The sequence below is a fragment of the Electrona antarctica genome, assembly GCF_951216825.1.
Source record: "Electrona antarctica genome assembly, chromosome: 17".
Taxonomy (NCBI): Eukaryota; Metazoa; Chordata; class Actinopteri; order Myctophiformes; family Myctophidae; genus Electrona; species Electrona antarctica.
In genome coordinates, this window is record NC_136798.1 from 32,878,396 (window position 1) to 32,906,041 (window position 27,646).

The following is a 27,646-nucleotide window of genomic DNA, read 5'->3' on the forward strand; positions in this document are numbered from 1 at the left end:
CAGACGGTCCAATTTCGTCACACTGGGACTTGCCAGTCAACCCCAAAGAGTTGTGTGCTACTAGTTAGCAACATTAGCATCTCACGTTACTGTCTGTGGACTGGACACGGCGTCTGTTTCTCTCGCTGTTTCTCTCGCTGTGTGTGTGTGTGTGTGTGTGTGTGTGTGTGCGTGCGTGCGTGCGTGTGCGCGCGCGCATCCATTCATTGTCATTCCATTCATCCCATTCATGGAAATGTAATCTTTGTCAAAAATAGCCGATATATGACATTAATTCTCCATTCATTGTCAATGGCATTTAGGACAAAAATCTACACTAGCTGAATATAGGAGGGGCTAGCGCACCTCAAAAAACTGTTGGAGTAAATGAATTGTTTTTCTATGACTATCAGGAAATTAATGTTAACATCTTGCTCAATACTGACTATAGATTTGTACTCATTTAGTAAATAATCTGTCATTTTATTCTATGATCTGATCAGGGAATTAATTTGAACAACTTTCTACATACTGAGAGTAATAGGTTTGTACTGATGACTCTTAAGTGTAGTATAACCCTACTGTCCCCCACGATCCCCCCCAAAGTGGGTTTGGTACTGATGAAAAACGCTCAAATGCCTGATATACGGATGACATCAGGGATCTTCATATATGGTCATCAAAGGGACGGAAAAGTAAGGAATTCCAATGCAGCTACGCCCAAGTATGGAGTGTGTTGTCATGGTACCAGGTGCAAATTACATCACAACCATGCAATTATCCTTTAAAATGAATCGTAAGACAAAAACATCCTTCAGCAACAAACTGTGCTGTATGGTTCAGTACGGTCAGGAGCAGTCTGGACACCCACACATCAGGTGGGAACTGGCATCCTTGACTACCAACAGCAACAACATAAATAAATGACAAATAGGGCAAACATAGCCCCCTACTCCGAAAGAAAGACGTAAATTACACATACATTTTCCCTTCAATGTCAATGGCGTTTAATGTTTTGATATTTAATTTACGTCATATTTGGCAGAATTTTGACCTAATTTCTTAGCAGGGGGCACACTTATGTATGGTATGGGTATAAGGTCTTTGACTCTTTGTATAAGTAGTTACTAGGGGCGCGCCAAATGCGTTTGCACACCCATACCTGCCAAAATTCAAAAACTAGTCACCAAAAGCCAAATCTTGGATTGATTGGTGTGATTGGTTACGAGTTCACCCCCTGCTATCTCCTTTCATTGTCAATGGCAAATATTGGGACGTGTGGGGACAATATTTAGCAGACATTTGACCTGAATTCCCTTTTCATTGTCAATGGACAAAAGCTGTCTATAGGAGAAAATCTTATGTTCTGAACTTCTTTCACACCAGGACATGGTAATGATCGATATAACCCCACCTATCTCCCTCTGGAGTCAGAGTTTGTATGTGTGTGCAGGATAGGCAGGGGTCATTTGCATACAGAATGTGAGGGTACTTAATTTAATTGACATTTTAAAAGAAGAAAAAAATAAATCCCCTCCCCTCTCACTGGCAGTGATTATCCTCCCCTGGGCCACCCGTGTTGCCACCTGTGTCTAAGGTTGTCTACCCCTGCTGTAAATGTATGTTTGAGGGCATGTCTGCAAGTTGCACCTTAGAGATTTTTGTAAATGTGTTTGCTCTCATCTGTGGTTAACTGTAACGTGTATACAAATTAACATATGTAGCGCGACTGACTTGTTGAATGCAACGACGGAGATGCCAGTCTCATTATTCATTCATTATTGTTGATTCTCTTAGTGTTTGTATTTCACACTGCCCATTATTCACACATTTTATGTTTTTAAATGTTTATGTAATGTGTATAAATTAATTTCATTATTATTACTAGTGTATGGACAAGGTGAACTTAAAATGTCTCAATCTATCTTTCTGGAAATGTTTTCCAAGTTCAATCGGCTACGATTTTGGACCTACAAAATAATTTTAGAAGCCAAGCAATTAATAACTAAATTGAAACCCAACTGGTATGGCTTGTTTTGAAGTTGGGAGAGGTTAATACTTATAGATTTATTTTGTGCATATATCCCAACAATAATATCGCTCTGGACCAAGCAGGCGTTGTTCAACTGTCACAAGTAGTGGCAAAGTCTGTTGCTTTGAACAACATGAGGAGTGTAAAGTTCGTTTCCGATGGGAAGCGCCTTGGTAATTCATGAGAGGTGGGCGACTATTTCGGACCCCAGAGAAGTTGAGGGCATTGCCGCAAGCGAGCGTGGTCCTGTGAAATTGGCGCACATGTGCTGGATTGTGGTGAGCTTTTGTTCACACAACGCGTCCCTCATGAGCGGACGTGTTGCCGATAGTCGAACGCCTGCGTCGCTCGCTCTTCCCGTCTAAAAAGCCCTTAACACTGACGTGATCAGTAATCAGTAATCATGACAAATCATCATCCCATCCCTATACATACAGTAGGGATGGGATGATTTGAAAATGTCATGTCATGATTACTGATTATCACGATAATAAAATATCTTAAAACTTAAAATGGCACCCCAGCATCCCAATTCTCTGCGGAACGTACCAACACGTTGTGAGTTTGTAGATCTGTTATTTTTGGCGATCGATTTGTGAAAAGTATACCAAATGTGCTCATTACAGGTCCATTACAGGTCCTGTAAAAGTGAATAAAGGGCCTTTCAAACGTGAAGCGATATAATGCACCTATAGTTCATTTTCAATGCGGAGCACTGGTGAGCAGTCGATTATTGTGAATGTTTTTTTATCACTATAAACGATAATAATGATTATCCTCCCATCCCTTATTGTATGATGAACAATTGTATATTATATTTTAATCTATGTATATGATGAAAAAGTTCAGTCAATCAGTCCTTAAACGGTTAGTGGTTTATTTTCGTATACATGGTTAAGCTTGTATCTCCCCACTGCAGCCTGTAGCATGGGAAAGGTCATGATCCAAGCCACGCAGACTGTGTCGAGTACACACAGCATGTCCCTTAATATTTTAGGCCCGTTCAGAAACCCAAGTGCTGCTGTTGTGTAACCGGAGCAGACCTGAGGACAGCCTCAGGAAGAGGCGGCGCCACTCATCTCTGAGGCAGTGGTTTTCAATCTTTATCATATCCATATTCTTTAGTTTAAACTTTTTTTAAATCTTTTGAAATAATATTTAGTTTTCAATAAATTGCAATTAGATGATAATTGGGACGGGCCTAGTTATGGCCTGTATAGTGTGCTGCCTACTAAGTTCTGCTGTCTGTCAGTTTGAGGTTTGTTGTGTGGGAAGTGGGAACATCTCTGTGTTTGCTGTTGTTGCAGTGATAAGCCATCGTTGCTTATCTGAACTGCTTCCCACCGTGATGTGTTCATTCTTTGGTCTCTTTTGTCATTTCACACCAAGATGTCCAGCTGTTGTTCACCATCACATAGATGTTGCTATTTGGACTTTTAGGATGTGATTTAACCCATTAAAACCTGAGGGCGATTCTAAAAAAGAATTTTCTGAAAAAGTCAAGTTATCACAACTCAACTTTTTTCAGAATTAGTTTTAGAATTGGTGGTTCTCATGTCAATGACCCCCACAATTATATGTATTTGGCCTGTGACCCAGATCTCAAAATACTTGTCCAGGGAACCCCAGAAGCAAAGATGTAAGTAAATGGAAAAAATGGCTGATCTACAAGCTTTATGAGCTTGTTTAAAAGGATTGTCCAGTAAATCCAACATGTTTTGGCGCTGTACACACACTTGTCATTAGTCATGTTTGTCATGGTTCAAATAGCTATCACATCTCTGTCTGTTGGGGCGGCTGACTCAACTCATGGCCACCGTAGATCAGTTGGTAGCATCAGCAGGGTGATGATTTGAGCTGACCCCGTCATGTATCCAATGCAACACCACGTCATGTATCCAATGCAACACCAGACGCCTGCAGGCATCTCCGATTAGCCGCGGTCACACTGGTCCAAAGTCCTGTCACTACGGTAACTTAAACATGCCTATTGTTTAGAGTGAGAATAGGTTGACTCAAAAACCACAGCTGCACTGAGAAGGAAAACAACGTAACTAATTAACTATTCAAAACGATAAACAAATCTATTCTTACCCCCGGCATGAACACACATACACCCTGCATAGGTCATACCCCCTGCAGAGATGAATAGCAGTACTTTGCAGGAAAGGTTAAATCCATCCAAATTGTAATCACAAAACACAATTTAAAAAAAAAAAAAAACACTGTTGACCAAAGTACTAGTCGACACAAAGAACAGTTTAAAAGACAAACGTACAATCAAACTATCAAAGCATTAAGATAATAAGAAAACTAAACAAAGCTAACTCATACCGAGTTGAAAGCCAAGTAATACAGATGTCTTTTAACTTAAGACAGGATTTAAAAACAAGTTGTGTCGGGCCAGGCAAGTCAACACACAGGAGCAACTCTTTCTAGAGTTTAGACGCTACACGATCTCTTGTGTGCTTCAGCTTGAGCACGTAGATTGGCTATTTTTGGAAAATCTGTGCCTATAGTGACGTGCCCAAAATCTATCCCAAAATGTACTGGGAGACGGTGAGGGGAGACATACAGTATATGGGTGTGAAATGTTCTTGCTCTTGCTGTGTTTCGGTTAAAAGATGTGCTGTTACATTCTGGAGTCTGGACTAACTGCAAGAATGAGAGGGAGGCTGGCTAACACCAACATTACAGTAGCCAAGCCGGATCGACATGAAGACATGTATTACCCGTTCAAAATCAGCAGAATTATTAAAAGGACTTGACCTTAGATAAGATCCTCAGCTGGGAAAAGCTGGATTAGATCACTGACTTGATCTGTGTGTCCAATTTAAAATCACTATCCATGATCACACCCAGATTTGTGCTATACAGTTTGTTCTCGCCAAGTTATCTGTTTGTAATAATGCAGCTGTTTTATGTAGCCAGCTGTTCTTACAGGTTCACGTTTCAAAATCAGAAACACATTATTGCCTTGTATGAGGTTCATACAAGGAATTTACTGTAGCATCTGGTACAGAGACGGGCCAACATCAAGACTAGTGGTGGATATCGCTTGCAATCTCATGATAGATATGTATACAGTTGGGTGCCACCGATATTGTCCCTTATCATTTGACCCATTTAGGCCTGACCTAAAAATTTTACAAAATCCTTCTAAATCCTCTGTTTTGTGAAATAAATATTTTCACGATTTTTCAAAAATAGCAGACCTACAAGCTCGTAGCGCGCCACTCGGTAGCGCGCTATGAGCTTGTAGATCTGCTATTTTTCAATAGCTAAATTATAACAATGTTTAAAACACCAAAAGGGGTTCCCGCCCAAAATGGGTTAACTGTCCTTTTGCACAGATCACGCAAACCTCAGCAAAAAGAAAAGGACAAAATCGATGGCCTCCAACTGTATACAGAGGCCACGATAAGATATATCAATATGTCTATCAATATATATCGATTATATGTTTATTCAAAATGTCTATGTTGCACAAATACAATAAAACACTTTCAGGCCCACGGAGATCTTTAAATAAAAAAAAAGATCTCTTATCTTCGATAACGTTAAACAGAGCTACGTTTGTCAACACTGATCACCCATATAATTCATGCCGTCTACTGCCGTATCGATACAGCAGCCTCTCGATCGATTCACCTATCGTCCGGATGTTCTATCGATATATTGCCATATCGATTAATTGAAGTCGCTAATCAAGACGTCTATGTAGTTATCTTTCACCATAGTCTTGACTGTCTTGCGTCAGATTCGGTTGTTAAACTCTTGGTACTTTAACCCATTCAGGACGGGAACCTCTTTTGGGGTTTTAAGCATTATGTTATACTTTAGCTATTGAAAAATAGCAGATCTACAAGCTCATACAAGCTTATAGATCTCCTATTTTTGAAAAATCATGAAAATGTCGTGCAAATCATTGAATATATTCTTTCAAAGCGAATGTTTTTAACTCAAATCTTTGCTTCTGGGAGGATCCCAGGAACAACATATATTGAGATTGGGGTCCGGGGCCAATTCGTAGTTTGAGAACCACTGACATAGAAGCAGAGGTTTTTCTGAAAACTGAAGACATTTTGTGGAATCTGGTCTCAGGTCTAAATGGGTTAACTTAGTAAATGACTGAATTACTTGATATCCACTGCCTTGATAGTTGTTTATCTATTTATGCCATATGTCAGAAATAGCAAAAATGTCAGATCTACAAGCTCACACAACGCATTGTGAGCTTTTAGATCGTCAATTTGTGTGTTGAATGTTTTTTTCGTGTCATGATGCATGCCCAAAATGGGGACACGTCACCAGGGGGCCAGTGGTTGAATGTATTCTTTTCAGTCTAAGCGAACTGCTGTACTTTACTTTCATGGTATTCACTCCATTTTTGGGGAGGATAATTGCTTTCTCTCTGCAGCCAGCTTTCCAATTGCTTTCCAATTGCCGCTCACAGATGGTGCCGTCATTTGACATGTAGTTGGTCCAGGTCATGCTCGGCAGATGATGAACATCGATTTGTCCGCCGCATGCTGCTCACGCATGCACACCGCCAGGCTTGGCTGGCTCACTGACAGTGTTATGCATGCATTCAACCCTTATTTTGAAGAGCCAAATATCCGTAACCGGATGTTACAATGACGTAATGCTGTGTGTGGTGTCTTAACCGGTTGTTCTCTCGCTCGGTGCAGAAAAACCCCGACTGCGAGTATCGGTGCCTGCTGTCGGCCATTGAAAAACCTTGTCTTCACCAGAAACGCCATTCATTTGGATTTGGAGATGCAGGCCATTGAAAGCAGCACATAGAGTACAAGTGGATGCGCGTGCATCTTCAAAATGGCCACGTCCACTGTCACACTTTACACTGGGATGCTAACGAGAGACAGCTATCGATGTGATCCGATCAAAACATGGATTAAAGAATATAAAGCCTATAAAACGTAGGCTACGCTGTTTGGCCGGCTCCCAGACTAAAGTTAATCTATGCTTCTGGCGGGCTCCGTGTTAATGCATGCATGCATCATTCCTGACTGGCTCACTCACTGACAGTCGTGATTGAGTTTCATCTCCAGGGACTCGTGATCACGCTTAAGAAGTTAGTGATCGCAGACCAACAGGTGTGGCTCCACTCTCCAACTCTATATCCATATTCATGAAATCATCACACATCATCAGTGTTTGTACAGCAGAGACACAGTGTTGACTGAGTAAGTGATTCATGGAGGCTTTGATAGGTATACATTGACAGATGAACTGCAACAGAGAATTGTTGTCAACAGTGGCTAACGCGCTGCAAACTGGGTTTTCCTGCTGCATATACTGTAGCATAAATGGCTGGGGTTGCTTGTCAAATTCCCATCATCAATCTTATAGCCGCTGTAACCCTGATTTTCTGTTTGTTTTTGAGCTCTTGAATTAATTTTAGCTGGATGTTTGTTCTCAATTGGACTGGGTTGTCCGGCAGCCATGTGAAGAATGAAGCGGCAGCCTGTTACATGTTGCAGCCTGTTGCATGGAACCTGCTGCATGTCGCAGCCTGCAGCTCACCTGTGTTGTGCCGTGTCACCGGCTCACCGCACATGAACATTAAGTGTTCACTCTTGTTCAAGCTCACATGAGGTGATGATGAGTAGTGCTCACAGTCACAGTGATGGAGTAACTGTGAGATGTTTTTCCATGTTTTATTCCAAACACCTTTCGCATGATCTCTAGTGTTAGAGTGGAAATCTATCGATTTATGGTTCCACACCGGCATTCCGAAGCCCCTTATCCCGACTCACTGCCATTCCGAAGCACTCAATACTAACCACTAAGCCTAACCGCATGCGGAAGCCACGTCGATCATGGCGGTGCGTCGGAATGGCACTCTGTTCCCCTACCAAGAGCCATGATTACCATGATTACCCATGCACTAACATAACTAGGCTACATACATGCTAAGCTAATGCAACCCAAGAGATGACTGAGGGTTGACTGAGATCAGAAATAAGTCATTACAAGCTAGGCACAACCCATACTGGGTGGTTGATGGCAGACATCTGGGCACATTCTGAGTTTTACTACATACTGTAGTAAAATCTTCAGTGTTAATTTAACACTGTACAAACACAACACACAGTTGCCAATCTACATGCCCACAACTGAAAATAGCAAATCTGCAAGTTCACAACGCATCGATATGCTGTTATCTATCTATCTATCTATTGAGAGCTTGTACATGCTATTTCGGTGAGAGAGGTCGCTATATTGAATTTCAGGCCATGAATCACGTGAATCCAGCAATCCTGTTTCTTAATGAATAGTGGGTGTGATGTACGTAAGATGTAAGATGTACTAGGTTTGTCAGTACCATCTACCTGTGTGCTACCTTGCACACTTGTCTCACACTTCTAAATCTAACAACGTGGCATGCCATAAGTATAATCAGGCTTCATGGTTGTAATGGTTAACATTGGTTGTAAGAGATTTCATAATATTTAGGGTCCCAGTCCTCTACAGGTGGTCTATGTGACATGATGAACATCAAGGCTGATACCCGTTTAATAAGTAACTTTGTACCGATTGGTGTGACGATGTAGTTCATCTGGCTGAAGCTCTAGTAGTAATGTTATGCAAAGCAGCGAGGTAGAGAGCTTTTGTTCTGTGTTGCGAGTGTGACGCCGTCAACTTGCGTTGACGACTCTCGCAGGCATGCTCGTGCACACACGTGCACATGGTAGGCACGTGCGTGCAGCTTCAGAACGAGCGGACTCCGCCTTCAGCACACCCCTGGTTGTATTAGCTTATAGTCAGACATGTTTGTGAATAATCTGTCTTAGAGCTGTTATGGGAAAACTTATTTTTTATTACAAGACCAGCACACTTAAAATTATAATGCACTGCAGAAGGATTTGATTTTGACGGTTGAACATTTTCAGTAGACAAAAGAATGTATGTTTGAAGGAGAGTAATTTATTGTATATACGTCGTGTAAAAGCAGTTTCTGAATCAAAAAGGAATTCAATTCATCATATTTATCAGACTGTTTATTGTATTAACAGATGGAACAAGTAGAATTGAATCGTTAGGGCTGTCACAATCATGACATTTTATTTGACGATGCATTTTTGCCATTTAAGGAATTTAAAAGAAAATAAAAATGTTGCCCTTAGTGCTCAAAATAGGGACGCGAGGTTGGAAGTGTTTAAACAAGCGTTGAAATAATGATGGAAAATTGGAATTACGACATTTCTGTTCATTTCATCTGGCTGTTTTTATAGTACAGATGGAATGGAAACGATTACGCGGAATGAATAATCAGGCAATTATGTAATAAATCGTGTGACAGGCTTAGTGAATTGTAATCAAATCATGATGAGGCCAGTGCAGGTTCACACCTCTGGTGTTGGATGGGGTTATCACTTGTCTTGCACAGAGCATCAGGGGAACAACTTTCTTTGGTCTGTTCTGCTTGGAAGAACCTCAAACAATCTCCCTCCCTCCCGCCTCCTCCTGCCATGCAAACACTGACCCGTGTCCTCTCCTCTCCTCTCGTTGTAGACGTGCCACCGGCGGAGCAGGAGAAGCTCTTCATCCAGAAGCTGCGTCAATGTTGCGTCCTGTTCGACTTCGTCTCAGACCCGCTGAGCGACCTGAAATGGAAGGAGGTGAAGCGGGCGGCGCTCAGCGAGATGGTGGAGTACATCACCCACAACCGCAACGTCATCACAGAGCCCATCTACCCAGAGGTGGTGCACATGGTCAGTAGTGCAGGCAGCAGGGGCAAGTTATGTCCCCTGGGAGGGGGTTTGGGAGGATGGGGTGATGCAATGGGATACACTGTAAAATCCTCACTTGTTAATTCAAAGCTGCAATATGTACAATTTATCTCAAATGTCTACCGCTGAGACGGGAAGTACATATTATGCTTTGAGCTTCATGCGATACTCGTCATACCCAAATTAATTTCCATTAAAAAGAAAAATTGCCTGCTTTGTCTCCCAATTTAGCCAATTAATAAATGTGTGGGGAGGACACCTGCTAGTGAGCAGCCCCCAACAGAAGAACATAGCACCTCCGTCCTAAAAATGCTCCCAGTCAACTCCCCCTGCTGATGGGCGCCGCCCCACCTGGGTTTCCTCCCCTGAACGTAGCAAAGACGCTCCACCAAATTTCAGCGGTGGATTTGAACCCCACCCACAGGATATACACGAGTAAGACGCCCTGAGGCGAGGAGAGATGAAACAGAACTTCTTAATACGGCACAGTTAAGAAGCAGGAGTTAAACTATTAACCTGGTGTCAGTGACAACAGATGTAGAGTTGCTGGCCGGCTCCATATATGCAGATCTAGGTGATGACCATCTTCTCCATGTATGGCTATCCAGGCTTTGATGAGGTCATATACACGTTCCATATATGGGGCGTGTCTTGAGTTTACAGGGTTTGATGAGGTCAGATCAACACAGAATGTCAGAACAGGTCAGCTCCATATATGGAGATCGAAGGGTTTTATGAGGTCAGATCAACATATGGAATGAATTCTGTATTGGCCATATATGGAGCGTGTCACAAGGCGCTACTGACTGGCTGACGGGAGATGCAGGTTTTCATAGTAAACTGCGTCCTGCGGTCGGGTCACAATTACTCAATAGAAGAGTAGTGAGCACCTCCAACCACTGTAATATACTAAATGTTAAATATTATTAACTAATGTTTGATGCACTAAAATGTTATGGATTGCGCAATAACCCAGCAAGTGTGTCTTACAGGTCCATTTGGTAACATTTGTACACAGGGTTATAAAAGGGTAAATGGACAGTGAGTATTGTACTGTGTACTACTGTACTTATTACTTGTGATATATACATGTCTCTGTCACATATACGTGCGTTGAACACAGGGAGGGTGATGATGGTGCCAAGTTGTGAAAATGTACGTTGTTTACTGCTTTGAAGTCCTCTCACCTTCACTAAAAAGTGTGATAATGAAAAGGTGTTTCCCTGAGCTAGTAAATGTTAAATAATTTATAACATAATTAAGTTTTGCCAGGTTGAGATTTTTTAAAACGCTGCGTGTTAATTAAACTCTTGAGAGTATAGAACTGGATCTATAAGGGTCCATTTTGACACCGCTGTGCCGCTGTCATGTACTGTAAATAAATGCATCGTTGATCACTGCAGTGTATAAGAGGAGATGCGTTCCTGTGGTCGCCCCTGGCAGTTAAAGCCGGTGGTTTATTTTCATACTACTTAGCTTTCCCCCTGACGACGGAGTCACAGGAAACTCACATGTCGGTGTCAATGAACCCAGTTTGAGTCAGAAGGTATCTGGTTAACACAAACCTACGGTACATTGATTACTACTATAGTCTGAGTCTTACTGGAGGTGTTAAGCTTGTTTGTTTGCTGAAGATGTGGTGCTTTTATCAGAAATAACAAGCAACCCTGGCGTGTGTTATTTTAAAGATGTTTACTGTATTTAGACTTGACCATGTAGAGTAGACGAACACACCCCTAAAAAAGAGGTTTAGGGCTGGTGCGGCTGCAAAAATCTAACTTGATTTTACACGTCAAAATGTACCGTAGGCTCTATTTAGAGGACGACTGCATGGGGATTATAGACAGGACAAGACAATGTTGAGAAATGATGGTTAGCAATGTGGAGATGGCATCCATTGTTAATTTTATTTTAATTCAGCTAGGTGGAAGCAATAAGCTTTCTGGTAAATTAGAGTCCCAGCAGTACTAGAGGTCCTGGTAGGATAACGGCAGCAGTACTAGGATAGTAAACCAGCAATATTTGAGCTCCTGGTAGTACAGTCAGAAATCTAGCACTACTAGGGGTCCTACGGCCTAGTAGGATAGAAAACCCAACAGTATTAGGAGAGATACAGTATAACCAGCAGTACTAGAGGTTCCTTAGTACCAGTACTGGACGTGATACAACATCCACACAGCGAGGATGCCTGTTGTCTCCATTAGTTTGAACAGTTTCCAGTGAGGCTGGTTGGCTGGGTGCTCCTCTGGCTTTCCAGGTCAGCTTTCTCGGAGCTAAATTAAAACCCCTTTTGATGTTTGATGTTTATCAAAGCCCTGCCTCAATACCTCACGGTAAACTGCAGATTCACCCCTGTTCACCCTCGTCCCGCCTCTCATTTGATCAGCGCGGGGGAAAATGCAAGAGGGATGCCAAATCAGCATGAAAATATACTCAGAGGGCTGACTGCTTAAACAATGGGGACACTTTGAAGTCAGCTGTTGGCTTTCATCATCAAAGTGTGTCCGACTGACACGACCAACTCCTCTTTGGACATAATGACTGTGTGTATGCTAGCACGATCCTGCTGTCGGAGCTGTAATCGGAGATCCGGCGTGGTGGCGCGGCGGGTCTCCTGTCCTCCTCTTTTTAGTCTTTTAGTCTCATACTGGGAAGAGCAACCAACATTCACCTGCATGTGTTTGCATGCTGCGTTGACTAAGTATCAGGCTACAAGTAATTTTCTATGGAAGCCAGAAAAGAAAGTTATACAGAAGCCTGACACACACACACACACACACACACACACACACACACACACACACACACACATACACACACACACAAAAAGCTAACTTTTCAGCGCTCCATTGACAATCACATGTAATTGTTTGTCCTACTCTATTCTGTAAATGGAAGAATAACTAATTCTCGCTATCGGCCACTGTGATATTTCAACTTTTCACGTATACAATGTGCCATGTAGCTGGCAACGTTTGGTCGTTTTACAGGGGGAGGGCGCAAAAAGACAGACAAATACCATTGTAGACATAAAGCAGGGCTTATGTGGTTAACCTGTTTGCTGAAGAAAGTGTGAGTGTGTGTGATTATTAAAAAGAGCTCTCTGCTGCATGTTGTCATGCTGCTACAAGACAATTGAACTTCAGGCCATGATGATCTTCTCCTTTCTTCATGTGAATCCAGCGATCCTGTTTCTTAATGAATAGTGGGTGTGTTAGTTAGATGTAGGTTTCTTAATGAATAGTGGGTGTGTTAGTTAGATGTAGGTTTCTTAATGCAGGGGTTCTCAACGTTTTTGGCCGGGGACCCCCGAAAATGCTTTGGCAACGTCTCGGGACCCCCGCCCCGCCCCCTCCCGACCCCCAATATAAATTGACTGCTACAATAACCTTAAACCATTTTGGGCGGGAACCCCTTTTGGTGTTTTAAGCATTGTTATAATTTAGCTATTTAAAAATAGCAGATCTACAAGCTCATAGCGCGCCACCGAGTGGCGCGATACCGGTGTGCTTCCTTGCACACTGGTCTCACACTGGCCTGAATCTAACGACGTGGCGTGCCCATTATTAATTTGATTAGCTGCAGCTGTTTTGCTTACTAGCATAGACTGTTTTTTAACCTGAACTGGAAAACAAACTCCAAATCTGCCTACAGTAGTTTTCATGCCCTTTATTTTAACACCTATTTTATACTTTGTCGTACGGATGGTGTCATTTTGTGCAAATAGTTACTCTACAAGCTCACAACATGACGCTTCGCACCGCGTTGAGAATTTGTAGATCAGTTATTTTGGCCAAATTCTCACCCCAAAATACGACTTGTGGTGTTCTAGTGCCCATCAGTAGACTCAGACTGTGGTAGTGACCTGTCTGTCTGTCTGTCTGTCCGTGTCCAGTTTGCTGTGAACATGTTCAGGACGTTGCCACCGTCGTCCAATCCCACTGGAGCGGAGTTCGACCCGGAGGAGGACGAGCCAACGTTAGAGGCTGCATGGCCCCACCTACAGGTACGCATGCACACGCGCGCACAAATTAGCTAGCAGGTGAATCAGGTGGCCTCTATTTTCTTCCAAAACACACATACATGAACTAACCTTATAATATTCTCTGGACAATTAAGCCTAATTTGTATGCAACACTGTCTATTGTAAATGTTTAAATCTTTACTGTGATATGACCATCTTTCTTTCTTTATTACAGCTTGTCTATGAGTTCTTCCTCCGGTTCTTGGAGTCGCCAGATTTTCAACCAAATATAGCCAAGAAATATATTGACCAGAAATATGTAATGCAGGTGAGAGATTCATATCAAAATTCTTTCTTTTTTTTTCTTTTTTTTTATAGTTAGTTTCATCTTTCACACATGATACCAAAAGCCTGCATGAAACGAGGAGAGGGAATAAAGCAGATGCATGATGACGCACGCAGAACAACATTTGTGGTTGGCATACAGGAACACATTGCTGTCGGGCAGAAACCTTATCTGTATTTATTTGTTCATAAATTAATGGTCTATTTTATACTTGGGTCTCTGTTGGGTGGAAACCCCATTATATCCAAAACTGTTCAGGAATCAAATTAAAAAATAGTAAATGTAGCAGATCTACAAGCTCAAAATGCAGTGCAAAGATACTTACAGTATGTGTGACACAGAATATGGAGATATGGGTTCTGCCCGACAGAGTAGCTAAATTAGATCTACACCTTCAAAATGCTTTCTCCTATAATGAGCATGGCCAAATTAGGGATAATTTATTTATCATAGGAATCTGACAAAAACATTTCCATGAATTCAATTTAATTTTTGGTGTGAACTACTCCTTCAAGTTTAATATGTTAGGGTTTTCTCTGTTTCCACCCCGTCAGCTGTTAGATTTGTTTGACAGTGAAGACCCCAGGGAGAGAGACTTCCTGAAAACCACTCTTCACCGAATCTACGGCAAATTCCTGGGTCTGAGAGCCTACATCAGGAAACACATTAATAACATATTTTATAGGTGAGACTGAGAGTCGCATGCCCTACAGACACCTGCATAGTCACTTCATCAAAGACTACTGGATGTTCTGATTTGATGGACTCGTTGTAACATTCTGTGTGCTTCTCTTCAGGTTCATTTATGAGACGGAGCATCATAATGGAATAGCAGAATTACTGGAAATATTAGGAAGGTAAGCTAATATCCTCATTAACCAACTCTTAATACCCATTCAGAAGAACTTTAGTTTGAGGGCTGTTACTGTAGTGTTGATGTTTATCCTTTGCACAATTGATCGGTTCACAACTTCTGAATCGGTGAATCTCAGCGCTGACGGGAGATTGTGTTACCTCTGATAATCAACTAGTTATTTGAAAATCAATACTTTTTTAATCAGGCAGGGCTGATCCTTTTTGCCATCATGGTAAATTTATATAGCGCCTTTATCCATGGCGCTTTACATAGATTGTGCATTACATTCACCCATCCACACACCAATGGCAGAGGAAACCATGCAAGGCACCAACCTGCACATCGGGAGCAATTGGGGGTTCACAGTCTTGCTCAAGGACACTAACTCTGGGGTGGCTAGGACATACACAAATATTTCTTCATGTATTAGTTTTGATGTGCAGTGGTGCTGTTCCAAATAGAGGAAATGGATTATCTACAAGCTCAGTGTTGCATCGCGACACTGGATCTTGTAGTAGATCATTCTTTTTTTAAATCCAACATTTCTTTAATCGATTAAATAGTTCAGTTCGATTAACTGTTGCTCACTGTGTGACGTTTCTCTTCTCTTCTCAGCATAATCAATGGCTTTGCGTTGCCGTTGAAAGAGGAGCACAAGATCTTCCTATTGAAAGTCCTACTGCCTTTACACAAAGTGAAGTCTCTTAGTGTCTACCACCCGCAGGTGACTGCCAGCTTCCTCATGATGTCTCATGTTCAACATGTTTTAAATTAGCATTTACAACTTTTCTAAATCATGACAATTTTCTGAAAGATTTGAGGCACATTTTAACGATTTTAGCAGACCTACAAGTTCATAGCGCGCCACTCAGTGGCGCGCTATGAGCTTGTAGATCTGCTATTTTTCAATAGCTAAAGTATAACAGAATGCTTGAAACACCAAAAGGGGTTCCCGCCCCCAGAATGGGTTAAGGCTGTCATTGACTTATCTGTTGTGTGTGCCCCCTTCTCTCTTCCAGCTGGCGTACTGTGTGGTTCAGTTTCTAGAGAAGGACAGCACACTTACAGAACCGGTAAGACTGCATAAAAGGCTATGTTCAGACCCCTATGTTCACCCCAAATCAGATTATTTTGAGTGGTGTAAACCACTCCTACAACTGGCTTTTTGAGTGGTGTAAACCACTCCTACAACTGGCTTTGTTAGTGCAGAAAAAATGAGCATGGTTGCTATGTTCACCCTGTTCACCCGGGTGAACAGGGTTTTTTTTTCTGTGCAGAAGAAATGAGCATGGTTGCTATGTTCACCCTGTTCACCCGGGTGTGATTTCATTACGTCAGACATGATTTCATTACGTCAGACAGGCTATATAAGACATTACACCACTCAGTTCACACGGGTGTGATTTTTTTTCTATACACATTGGAATAAGATTGTTTGAAATTATTTTGTGCAAGCTGCCTACGAACTGTACTTTAATTTAATGAATAAGAGTGAATGTGAAAATATCTAAACTAATATATAAAGTGTGTGTGAAGGTGTTGCGCAGTCTCTTGTGCAGGTGCCACCTGTTAGCAGGGAGTGTTGGGTGGGAGGAGTCTACAGTATGTACTCCCGGTGGGGGCTCCACGCTCGTTGGCAGGCGAGCCAGTAGGATACAGCAGTGACGGGACACAGAAATGTGCGTGGGGAGGATTCGATTGAATTCGCACGACTAAATTGAGGGAAGATGCAGCAGTAGTTATGCATCTGGGTTGAAATATACAGACATAAAATGTGTCTGTACCATATTGACCTACCACAATTATATATTGTAGTTCTCACTTCTCAGCACGTGTTCAGCAGCCTGATGGCCTGACTGTGGAAAATGTCCCTCGTCTGGCCTGCCTGATGGTAGCTGGGCTAGTGAGCCTCTTAACCCATTAACACCGGGAAAGCATCTGTGTCATTTTAGATTTGAACCACTATATTTTACTATATTTTATACTTGAATGCTTTGTGGAAATAATATTTTTATCAAATGTTTTGCTTCATGGGGGTCCCTGGAACAAAACATTTTTAGATATAATTTTGGGAGTCCTTGACATGAAAAACAGCAGAGGGTGCTGTTTTAATTTTTTTTGCCGATGGGTTCCCAGATTGCTGATATAGAAACATACGTTTTTCTAAAAACTTGTTGGGACATTTTAGACTCTGCCTCAGGTCTTAATGGGTTTTATTGATCCGCTTAGTCCAGGAGGGAGGGAGGCTCCGCACCACCCTCTGGGCACCCTTGGGCCATCCCACCACCCTCTGGGCACCCTTGGGCCATCCCACCACCCTCTGGGCACCCTTGGGCCATCCGCACCACCCTCTGGGCACCCTTGGGCCATCCGCACCACCCTCTCTAGCGCTCTGCGGTCCAGGGCTCTCGCCTTTTACGCTATTAGGAAAGAGAGAAAAGATATCTGCTTCAAGTGGAATGCTTCACAGTTTGCATGTGTGTGTCTGTTTGCCTGCCTGTTTGTGTGTTTCGTGTCTGTCTGTGTGTGTGTGTGCGTGCGTGCAGACGGTGATGGCTCTGTTGAAGTACTGGCCAAAGACCCACAGTCCAAAGGAGGTCATGTTCCTCAACGAGTTGGAGGAGATCCTGGACGTCATCGAGCCATCCGAGTTTGTCAAGGTCATGGAGCCCCTATTCAGACAGCTGGCCAAGTGTGTGTCCAGTCCACACTTCCAGGTAAACCTGAGCGTGTGTGTCAGATTGGTTTGATAAAGTCCAAACATAAATCCAGATGGGAAAATATATTGCCAGGTGATTTTAAACGTGATTCCGATCTGATGACTAAAGATGTGTCTCCGTTTGGACACTCGGACACTGAATCCTTATCAGGAGTCATCAATATGATGACAAATGTGTCCGTGGCAGAGACTTGGGTGGTCTTTACACGAGAACGGTGTTCATAGAAAACGGCAAAATAAAGTATCGTTTTCTGGTGTCCCTTTAGACGAGAACGGTGTCTTCAGGAGGTGAAAACGCAACAAAGTGAAAACACCTTCCAGAGTGGAAATCTTTGAGAACGGCGTTTTATCCCTTATCCGTGTAAACAGGCAAAACGGTGAATCCGCAAAACTTATGACATCATGGCTCACGTTGGCTCTAATATGTTTATTACATTGATTGATGCAGAGCCATATATGATATAATGGAGTTCCTGAACAAGCCTCCATCCTCGCCTACAAAGCGCTGCTCATCAGCGATGGTGAATGTAAAAAACCATGATGTAAATAAAAAGCCAGCGTTTATGTAGCCTTATTATATTATAAAATATATAACCATCCCGTGGCGCGCTCTGCCTGCATGCTCTGGGCTGCCTTTCAGCCTGTCTGTCACCAGCGAGCGACGGCCACAACCACGTTGTGTTCTGGAATCATTCAAAACCCCAATAGGGTTGCGTGAAGGGGTTCTTCTTCTTCTTGTACATGGGTGACTGGTCTATTTGGCAGCCCGTTACCGCCACCTAGCGACATTATAGCGTTTTCATGAAGTGTGCGTTCTCGTGTAAAGGGTCAATAAAACTTGAGAACGCAACAGGACTTTGCCGTTTTATCTGGAGATGGTCGCCGTCTAAAAGAGGCCTTGGTCTTGTTTAATGTTTGATTTTCTGTTTTTCACACCATTGTAATGTTGTTTTGATCATAAGATTCCGATTACTGAAAGCCAAGTACTTGCACATTTTATTTGCAATGACACCCTTAACTCTGAGAGTGTACAAATGTAACCAAATGGATCTGTACAAGTCCATTCAGTTCCATCAGAGTTACAGAACCTGTTATGGTCATTCAGGGCTATCTCTCTATATATGTTTCATGTAATGTCAACTCATTTTGTATCTCTGTGGCAATTTCTTTTTACAAAAATGTCCACCACAAGCTGCTGTGGCACTGACCCCTGAGCCTTATTTGTTGTTTATACTTTGACGTGCAACAAGTGTCGCTCACCGGATATAGCCGGCCCAACAAGTTTGCAATGCATCGCATGTCGTTACCACAGCAACCAATGCAGATGGACGGACATGAACACGCAATTCTGATCGCTTGCAAATAGCAGTGTGAACAGTCGGTCCTAAAGATCAAATAAACGAATCAGATTTGCCTGCGGTCTCAGTCCTTCCCTTAGCCAGAACCTGATTGTGGAGGGAGGTTTCACGCGTGCAGATTTTTGCGGTTATAGATACTGTAATTTAATGAGTGGCTACTTACCGCCGCTGGTGAGGATCTACCTTACTCCTTAGTGCTGGGATCCGGTGTACTGCCCGCCTACTGTATCGGGCACGAGTCTTTCCACGTCCGTTTTAATTTATAGTTAACAAGGTTTACTGGATAATGCAACGGCCCTGCTCTTCAAATGCTCCCGCATTACATTGTGGAATTTATCCAAAGCCTAGCGAAGTCCATTATACAGATATTGCAGGTAATCATTTCTTAACGACATTGCAAGTGAAAAGCTATCGTTAACAGCCGCGAGTACTGATTTCGCCACAGGGCACGCCATCTTTGTTTACGTCACGTGAACGCACTAACCTATGTGAACGCACAACCGCAGATTGTAAGGGAAGTGAAAGGGTTCACACACACTAAGCTAGCTTAGCCACTGCTTAGTGATTAGTTTAAAAAAAAAAAAGATAATATAATTCATTGGCAATTCATTTATTGCTGCAATTCATGTTATGTTTGTGTGGCCCACCACAATAATGCATATAGGGGGAACACGGGTCTAAAGAGTCTATACAAGCCTGTGGTGTGCTTTCAGGTTGCAGAGCGGGCTCTGTACTATTGGAACAACGAATACATCATGAGTCTGATCAGTGACAACGCTGCCAGGATCCTCCCCATCATGTTTCCTGCTCTGTACCGCAACTCCAAGACACACTGGAACAAGTCAGTCTCTTTTATACTCTACAATTCTCTATATATTGACGGTGGTAGAAGTGCTACTTGTTCTGCCGTTCAGTTTTAGGTGCTAGCAAGGAGAATGTTGATCACGTTAAACCTGGCTTCCCTACTTTGGGCATGGTATTATCGGCATGGCATACAGGCAGACAGACATACAGAGATCTCAATATATTTTTTATAAAACCTAGCCCCCTCCCCCCCTAGACTTCAAATGTTTATATGATTTATAGCAGTACAGCAGTTTTAATAGACATTAGTTAGTAGCAGTACTTGTGTGCTCTGCTGGCACCTCGACAGAGTGCATTTCTAGTTTTGTCTGTCATTAATTGTTTTGATGAATTGAGTACATAAGGACCGAAATGGAAACAAGCCATAGTGCATTCGTGGGTTTAAACACTCTTAGCAGACCTTGTATTGAACTGTCCTTCCCTGTGCTTTTTTTCTGGACACTGCTAATAAAGTATTCAATCAATCAATCAATCAATGGACACAAAAGGGACACAGACAGATGGTTAAAACGGGTGCTATGGCAACAGGTATAACGGTTATTGCATAACAGGGTGGGGTATGCATTCCCTATTTTCATTGTTGCAGAGTAGAGTAGAGTAGGCCGGTGCCAGGTGGTCACAGGTCTAGTTTTCTAAATCTACAAATTTACAACATTAGCTATTTTTATAACCCTAGAACACTAACGAACAATTACATTTGAGATTTTCATAATGTTGCTGATGTCTGAGGTGGGTGGGTCCTTTGGTAGCTTCATGATCCTCAGTTAGATCATAGGAGGTAGGTTTGTTTCCTTGCCCACACCCCTGTTTTTTGGGGGAAAGAATAAAATCTCCCTCATCTCCATGGCCTTTATTGCCTTTATTCTGAAAGATTTGGCGGCACCAGAAGTGTTAAAAGGCGCTTCAGACAAAACCTTAACGACATTGGACCCTCAAATTGTCTGCTAACCCCATCAACTCTCCCCCTCTCATGCAAGTCATGAGAGGGGGAGAGGTGGCAGTTTCTTCCCCTCTCATGCAAGTCATGAGAGGGGGAGACGTGGCAGTTTCTTCCCCTCTCATGCAAGTCATGAGAGGGGGAGAGGTGGCAGTTTCTTCCCCTCTCATGCAAGTCATGAGAGGGGGAGAGGTGGCAGTTTCTTCCCCTCTCATGCAAGTCATGAGAGGGGGAGAGGTGGCAGTTTCTTCCCCTCTCATGCAAGTCATGAGAGGGGGAGAGGTGGCAGTTTCTTCCCCTCATGCAAGTCATGAGAGGGGGAGAGGTGGCAGTTTCTTCCCATAACATTGGGCCAAATATACTCAGGGTTTAGCAATGGTTTGACAAATGTTGAGTTTAGTGTTCCTGGTTTAAATAATTTTATTAGGGTTAAGTGGTTTAAAAAATGACTGTTTTCAAACCCTGTGTGTGTGTGTGTGTGTGTGTGTGTGTGTGTGTGTGTGTGTGTGTGTGTGTGTGTGTGTGTGTGTGTGTGATTCTTTGCAGGACTATCCACGGGTTGATCTACAACGCTCTGAAGCTGTTCATGGAGATGAACCAGAAGTTGTTTGATGACTGCACACAGCAGTTCAGAGCAGAGAAGAGCAAGTGAGTAAACACGAGATCAAATCTTAAATTATTATTTTTTTAAACGGCATGGGAACATTTGTTTTTAATTATTTTATTTATTTATTCGTTTTTTTCATCTGAATTTGAAAGTGTTAAATAAAATCAGCAGAAAGTAATGGGGGGCATTTTATATGATTTGGTTTGCGTGTTGTGTTCTAGGGAGAAAGCCAAGTGGAAGGAGAGGGAAGACGCTTGGCTGAAGATTGAGCATCTGGCCAAGACAAACCCACAGGTGAGAGAGAGAGAGAGAGAGCGCTCACATCTGCATCTTCAAACCTGAATAGTGTGTTTTTGCCAGTACATCTCTTGACTCTGGTCTAGACTGGTTGTGTTCCTCATGTGACCCCTGTCTCATGCTGTCCCCTTGTCTGTCCAGTTTGTGGTGTACGTGGACTCGACGGGCCTGGGCAGTCCCATGGACATAGAGACAGACGGACTGCTGCTGGACGATGTCGGCATGCTGAAGAAAACCGTAGAGGAAGAAGCAACACATGTTACTGTAGGATAGTGTTTTTTTCCTTCTGCATGCTGCTAAGTGAAAATCAGCCTGACTATAATCCTATAATCATTTATATTTAGTCAACTAAAACTAGACTAAAAGTAAAACATGTATAACAGAATTTTATTCAAAAGACCATGACTAAAACTAAATCAACGCCGTTTCTCTCTCCCTCAGCTCCAGAGGGACCCGCGCAAATGTCCTCCGTTAATGAGGAGGAAGTCGGAGCTTCCCGCCGACATGACCACGGTCAAAGCGCTGGAGACTCACCGGAGAGCCGAGGACATGATCACCACAGACGCACACTAACACACACACACACATGCACACTCACTAACACACCAGCAAGTATCCACACGCAACACAAACAGGGGCCAGCACAACAATACAACTACAGCACCTCGCTTGCACACACAACGGCAACCAAACCGAACTCGACTGAACCGAACCGAACCGACCCGACTACAATACAGAACCACATTTCTCTACTGGAGATCAGAGAAGCCTGGTTTAGATGTAACACTGTTGAAACGCACGCACGCACGCACGCACACACACACACACACACACACACACACACACACACACACACACACACACACACACACACACACACAGTAGTCATAGTCCAGTAATGATGTCAGTAGTTCTGGACTGTTGCATGACCAGAACTACGCCCTTTACCCTTAAAACCCCTCAAAGAGTAGTATTCTTCTGTTTTGTCTGTCTCAGTCTCTCTCTCTCTATCTCTCTTGTCATTCATGTTGTTGGGGTGTAGTCATCTCTCAGGTCTTCTGTTTACTGTCCCCGATGTGAGTCGTCTCTCTCCTGCCTCCTCTTTCACAGATGTCGCCCAAATTAAACCTTACGTTTAGCTAGAACCACTTGAACCCTATAGCATCCCTCTTCTGGCTCTAACATTTGACATAATAGCTGGTCTTACCAGCTCATGGCGAACTTGTAGATCAGTGTTTCTCAAACTATTACATTTTGACGGTGTATGCTGTCAGAGTTACAGATTTGAAAGGGTCCATTTAGAACCCCCTCACGGAACCCAGAGAGAGTCCCTGGACCCCGCTTTGAGAACCACTGTTGTAGATTACCTTTTTCAGCTAAGATATTTTGTGTACAATGAAAACGGGAGAAGGCCTAGTTTATAACCTTTGGGAATCCTTTTCGACCAATTAGAGTTTAAGTGGTTTTAAAAAACAAACGTCACATTCGTGACATTTAAAAAAGTGGTTTAAATTCAGCTATGTTGTATCATTCACTACAATGACAAGACCCCGGGCTGTACAAAATGTGACTAGATATTTAACCGACTACCGTTTCGTAAAAGTGCAGCAAGCTACTGACCAAAGCACCACAGGTTACATTCCCCTGCAGAAAGTTAGCCTGTTGAAATGCAGATGACATTTGGTTCTAATTGAAAACGGAATGGAAAGTAAACCTTATTTATTCTGAACACGCAAGCTCTTTTGAAATGCTTGTTTTGCACAGCATTACAATTTTATTTCGTCAGTCAGGTGGAAACTGTTACTTTTCAGGAAATAGGAAAAAAAGGGTTCCAATGCCATCAATCAAATGTAATTATTTAGTCACGAGCTCTTGTTAAAAAAATGAATTGGTTAATTTTTTATAAAAACCACAGATTTATTTACTTTCAATCTGATATATGTATATTACCTATAATATGTAATTATAGACAATTATATATTTTTAAACTATTTCAAAAATATATTATATACACCACCAATTCACCATTAGTGATTTTAGACACTTTTTTTGTTGGTACAGTTCACTCAGTGTTCCGAGTGATGTATCATGAAACATTGGCACTTATTACCGTTCAGCCAATAAAATTGCTAAGTTGCAACTAACTGAAGTATAATTATAGTTTTAATTGTTTAACTAACCGCTTTATTAGTCGGGGATAAAGCCGGCAGTAGCCATTCAAGCGAATTTAAAAATGTAAAACTTTTTATTTTTATTAAAGTTAATTGGGGTGTTAAAAAACAAAACAAAACCTTGTGTGAAGGGTCAACATAGCTGACCGCTTTCTTTGAAACACAGGTTTGAAACACGGGTAACTAAACTCTGTACGTAGACTATAGCCAAAGAATATTCCCTGATTGTACTTGAGAGATTTATCTTGATTGAATATGGGTCAAAGTGACACAGGGCAACCGGTTGAATATGAAGTTCCTGTTTGTAAAGTCTAGATATGAATATTACGAACTGTCATGTTGGCTCAGCTGGGAGAGCAGCACACTACTTGCATCTTGGTTGCTGTTATTGACAAGCGATCTGTTTCTTTGTCATCTCCCTTATCTGCTGAAGAGTCGTAGATCTAACAGTGGGTCTCAAATGTTTTCATTTCACGCTCCCATAACTGTGTACAAAGGGAACCAAATGGACCCGTAACGGGTTAATTTGGTTCCATTTGTACACACTTAAGAGTTACAGACCCGTAAGGGTCCATTTGGAACCCCCTCGAAGGATCCCCCCGAGGTTCCCTTGGACCTCACTTTGAGAACCACTGGAAGTTTTGATCAGGACCGAGGTGTCTGACATCCAGTATTGATGGTCTGATGGAGGTCCAGGTGTTCTAGATTCAAACGGAGAACCGTGGCTTGGTACCAACTTTTACTTTTTCTGTCAATCACCTTTAGTTTTTAAATGGCGCTTGTATGATTTCATATTTAACGTTTAATGTTTTGATCTGTTCAATAGCCTACTCTGGGCAATAAGTTGGTGTGTGTGTGTGCGTGTGTGTCTCTGTCGGGGGAAGAGGGGGGGGGGCTTAAATAGTTCCTTGTGAATCTCCCCTGCTTCACTGGTGTTGAGTGGTTAAATATCAGAGGGTATTTGTCAAATAAGACATTCACATTTTCACTCCGTTTGAGTCATAAATCTGGTCACTCGGTGTACATGCTGCCATTCAAGTCATGCTAATACACACTCAAGCTCAGTGTGTCATACCTACGAGAGAGTCGCCGTACCTAGGTTCAGTGTTAACCTCCTCACTGACTGCCTGGCTCAGTGGCACATTGAGCCCAGCAAGGAGGAGGCAGGTTCCGGTGACTACCATCTCCTCTTCTCAAGCATAGAACTCCTTTCCTACTAGCTAGTTAAGATATTAGATGGCTTAAGTGGTGAGTTATGTTTTGCTTTTGAAGAAGTTGTACACAAGCCTTTCAGTTCACAGTGCCTTTTTAACTGTACAATGGAGGGGGGGGGGGGGGGGGGGTGGATTGGCTCAGCAGAGGGTTAAAGAGAAGAGCAGCTCCTGTTTAAAATCCAACATTGGTTTCCAAATGGAGACACCCCATCCAATGGAGCTCCTCGTTAGTGGGTATGCTCACCTCGTTAAACTAGCAAAGTGCATCCGAGCTGCTTTGACCGCAGCTCATGGCCTTGTTGGAACCCAACAAAGCAAGATTTGTAAGAGAATGAGAGGACTTTAACCCACGCCCTCTGACCACTTCAGCAAAGAAGCACTTCCTGGTGAAACTTGAAGAGAACGCAACTAAACGAGTAAAAGATTTGGAAATTCTCGATGCTGTCAGTTGTGGTGTGAAAGCGGGGAGGACAGCTCCGCCCCCCCTGCTGTGTGCCTATGATACGTTTAAAGAGCTACACTGCGTCCAAAATCACATGCTACATACTAATCGGTATGCCATTTTTAATACTTTTAATTTCAGACATACTGATAAGAGCATACAGAATGTTAGGAAAGTGCCCCATCTTGTGTCAATGCAGAAGCACTACACACATGTTCCCATTTCATGACTAGTTAAAGGTCTGGTGGACATGCCATTGGTTTTATGCCAGAGATTTGGTCGCTGCATGGCATGTATGTCACGGCTACCGCATTGCATTGTGGGACATTAACACCAGTGTTGTCCAGTGTCCAACGCACTGTAATATTACCCACATTTGGACTGCATTTTATTGAGTCTCCCATAATTTGACACTAAATGGTATGTTGGTATGGAATCTTCGGACGCAGCCCTAGTCTCTATAAGAGAGGCAATCGATCTCTCAACGCATCCCCTTGTACATCCTCGACCCTCTATCTGTTCTTTACATTCATGTCCCGCAATGTCAGGAAGCCCAATGTATATACGCCATAGGATGACTGTTGCTCACCCAAAATAGTGCCGATTTCTTAGCTTGTAGATCGGCACCTTTTTGGCACGTGACACCGTCGTGTCATGGAGTATGCTAAGCTTAACACCCTCCCTCCCATCAGACCTGCACGCTGTGGCCGTATGCCCCCCAAGCCCCCCTCCCCAAGTCATCCCAGCAAAACCCCGCCAGTTACAGAGTGGTTGTTCTTTGGACGTCTGAAAGTCCTACTGGATGCTTGCAAGGTTTTCCCCCTCTGTTGTGTTAATTATTTTTGTTGTTGCCTGCAAGAAGCTTCTCAAGTCAGTGTCTCTCCACTGAATGTGCAAATTGTAAATAATCCCATGCAAATCTCATTGGTTTCCTTCTTCCTTTGTTTTTTATTTTAAAATTTTACTCTATTGTCATTTGTCTTAAGAATAACATTTAACCGTTAATTTAAGTTTTTAAAAAAGAAATATATATACATACCAAAACCCACAGCCCATAACAGCGACTCATTCACTGATTTGATGAAAGCAAAACGATAATTCCCTTCGATCCTCAGTGTTTTCTCCATCCTCTGGGACTGGTGATGTGCTGCTGTTGTCACATTTACAAGGCTGTCATCAGAGAGTCTCATTAAAGTCTGTTCTTCATTTAATGGCTTTAATAATACTGTAGCTTCTTTGGAGCTCTTTCATTTTACATAAGCTTTTTTTCTTTACTTTTTTCTTTTGTAAGAATGACTGTATTGCAAGTGTCCTTTAGTATACTGTCTTGTACTAAATGGCTTCATCTAATATTGTACATATTATGTACTATTATTTTATGTTATATCTATTATTAAATGGTAGATTTCCATATTTTCTACAAAAATACCCCCGTGTACAGATTTCTGCAGATAGATGGTATGATAAAGATTTCAACACATGTGACTTTTTGCATTTAGAAACCGCATAGAATTTGGATAGTTTTTATTTTTAAATTTTTAATCGATTTGTAACCTGACATTTTCATTAATTTTTTTTGCAGCTCCGGGCGGACATATGTGTTGAGATTCGACATACGTTTAGCTTTTTCTGTGTGCTTTTATCCAAATCTCCAGTGGTGTACATCTATCTATATACAGTAAATAAAGAGAACATGTGAGTTTTATATTTTCATCCTAAACACATTGTGTGTGTGTCGTTCTTAGACAGAATTGTAGCCTCTTCCAGTGGGGGACAGTACATTTATTTGAATATGAATACCACTATAGTATTGGCATTAGTATCTGTACTTTACTTGAGTAGCCAATTTGTATCTTTGGATTCACTCCACTGCATATCGAAGCCAAAGTTGTACTTTTGACTTCAATTAGTGAAAATAGCCGATCTTGTAGAGCTGCTATTTGAACTATTGTTTCTTTTTTGCACATTTGAATACGTAATTATCTTTAAAAGCAAGTACACATTTTACTTAGTTTCTATACTTTGACTCAAGTACTGGTGTTGAGTACTTTGTCTACTACTGATTATACTGTATGTCCTTTTTAAATTCCCTCAAGATCTCAT

The 27,646-nt window shown here is 42.2% G+C and overlaps 1 protein-coding gene across 4 annotated transcripts in view; it reads left to right on the forward strand.

Moving 5' to 3' along the window:
* LOC306941508 (serine/threonine-protein phosphatase 2A 56 kDa regulatory subunit gamma isoform-like) overlaps positions 1 to 27,263 on the forward strand; it is a gene marked incomplete at its 3' end in the record, with an annotated part of 51,524 nt that extends 24,261 nt beyond the window's left edge. For 3 of the 4 annotated variants that reach the window (XM_079527021.1, XM_079527022.1, XM_079527023.1), the window contains 13 exons: positions 9,551 to 9,750; positions 13,664 to 13,774; positions 13,968 to 14,060; positions 14,633 to 14,763; positions 14,876 to 14,935; positions 15,550 to 15,658; positions 15,954 to 16,007; positions 17,481 to 17,651; positions 19,725 to 19,852; positions 21,359 to 21,460; positions 21,641 to 21,713; positions 21,858 to 21,980; positions 22,158 to 27,263. In XM_079527021.1, the coding sequence (XP_079383147.1) occupies positions 9,551 to 9,750; positions 13,664 to 13,774; positions 13,968 to 14,060; positions 14,633 to 14,763; positions 14,876 to 14,935; positions 15,550 to 15,658; positions 15,954 to 16,007; positions 17,481 to 17,651; positions 19,725 to 19,852; positions 21,359 to 21,460; positions 21,641 to 21,713; positions 21,858 to 21,980; positions 22,158 to 22,289 (1,487 nt within the window). Of the gene's footprint in view, positions 1 to 9,550; positions 9,751 to 13,663; positions 13,775 to 13,967; positions 14,061 to 14,632; positions 14,764 to 14,875; positions 14,936 to 15,549; positions 15,659 to 15,953; positions 16,008 to 17,480; positions 17,652 to 19,724; positions 19,853 to 21,358; positions 21,465 to 21,640; positions 21,714 to 21,857; positions 21,981 to 22,157 lie in introns of those variants that run through there. The other variant, XM_079527024.1, reaches the window with a different exon arrangement.
* Positions 27,264 to 27,646: the final 383 nt, after the last annotated feature.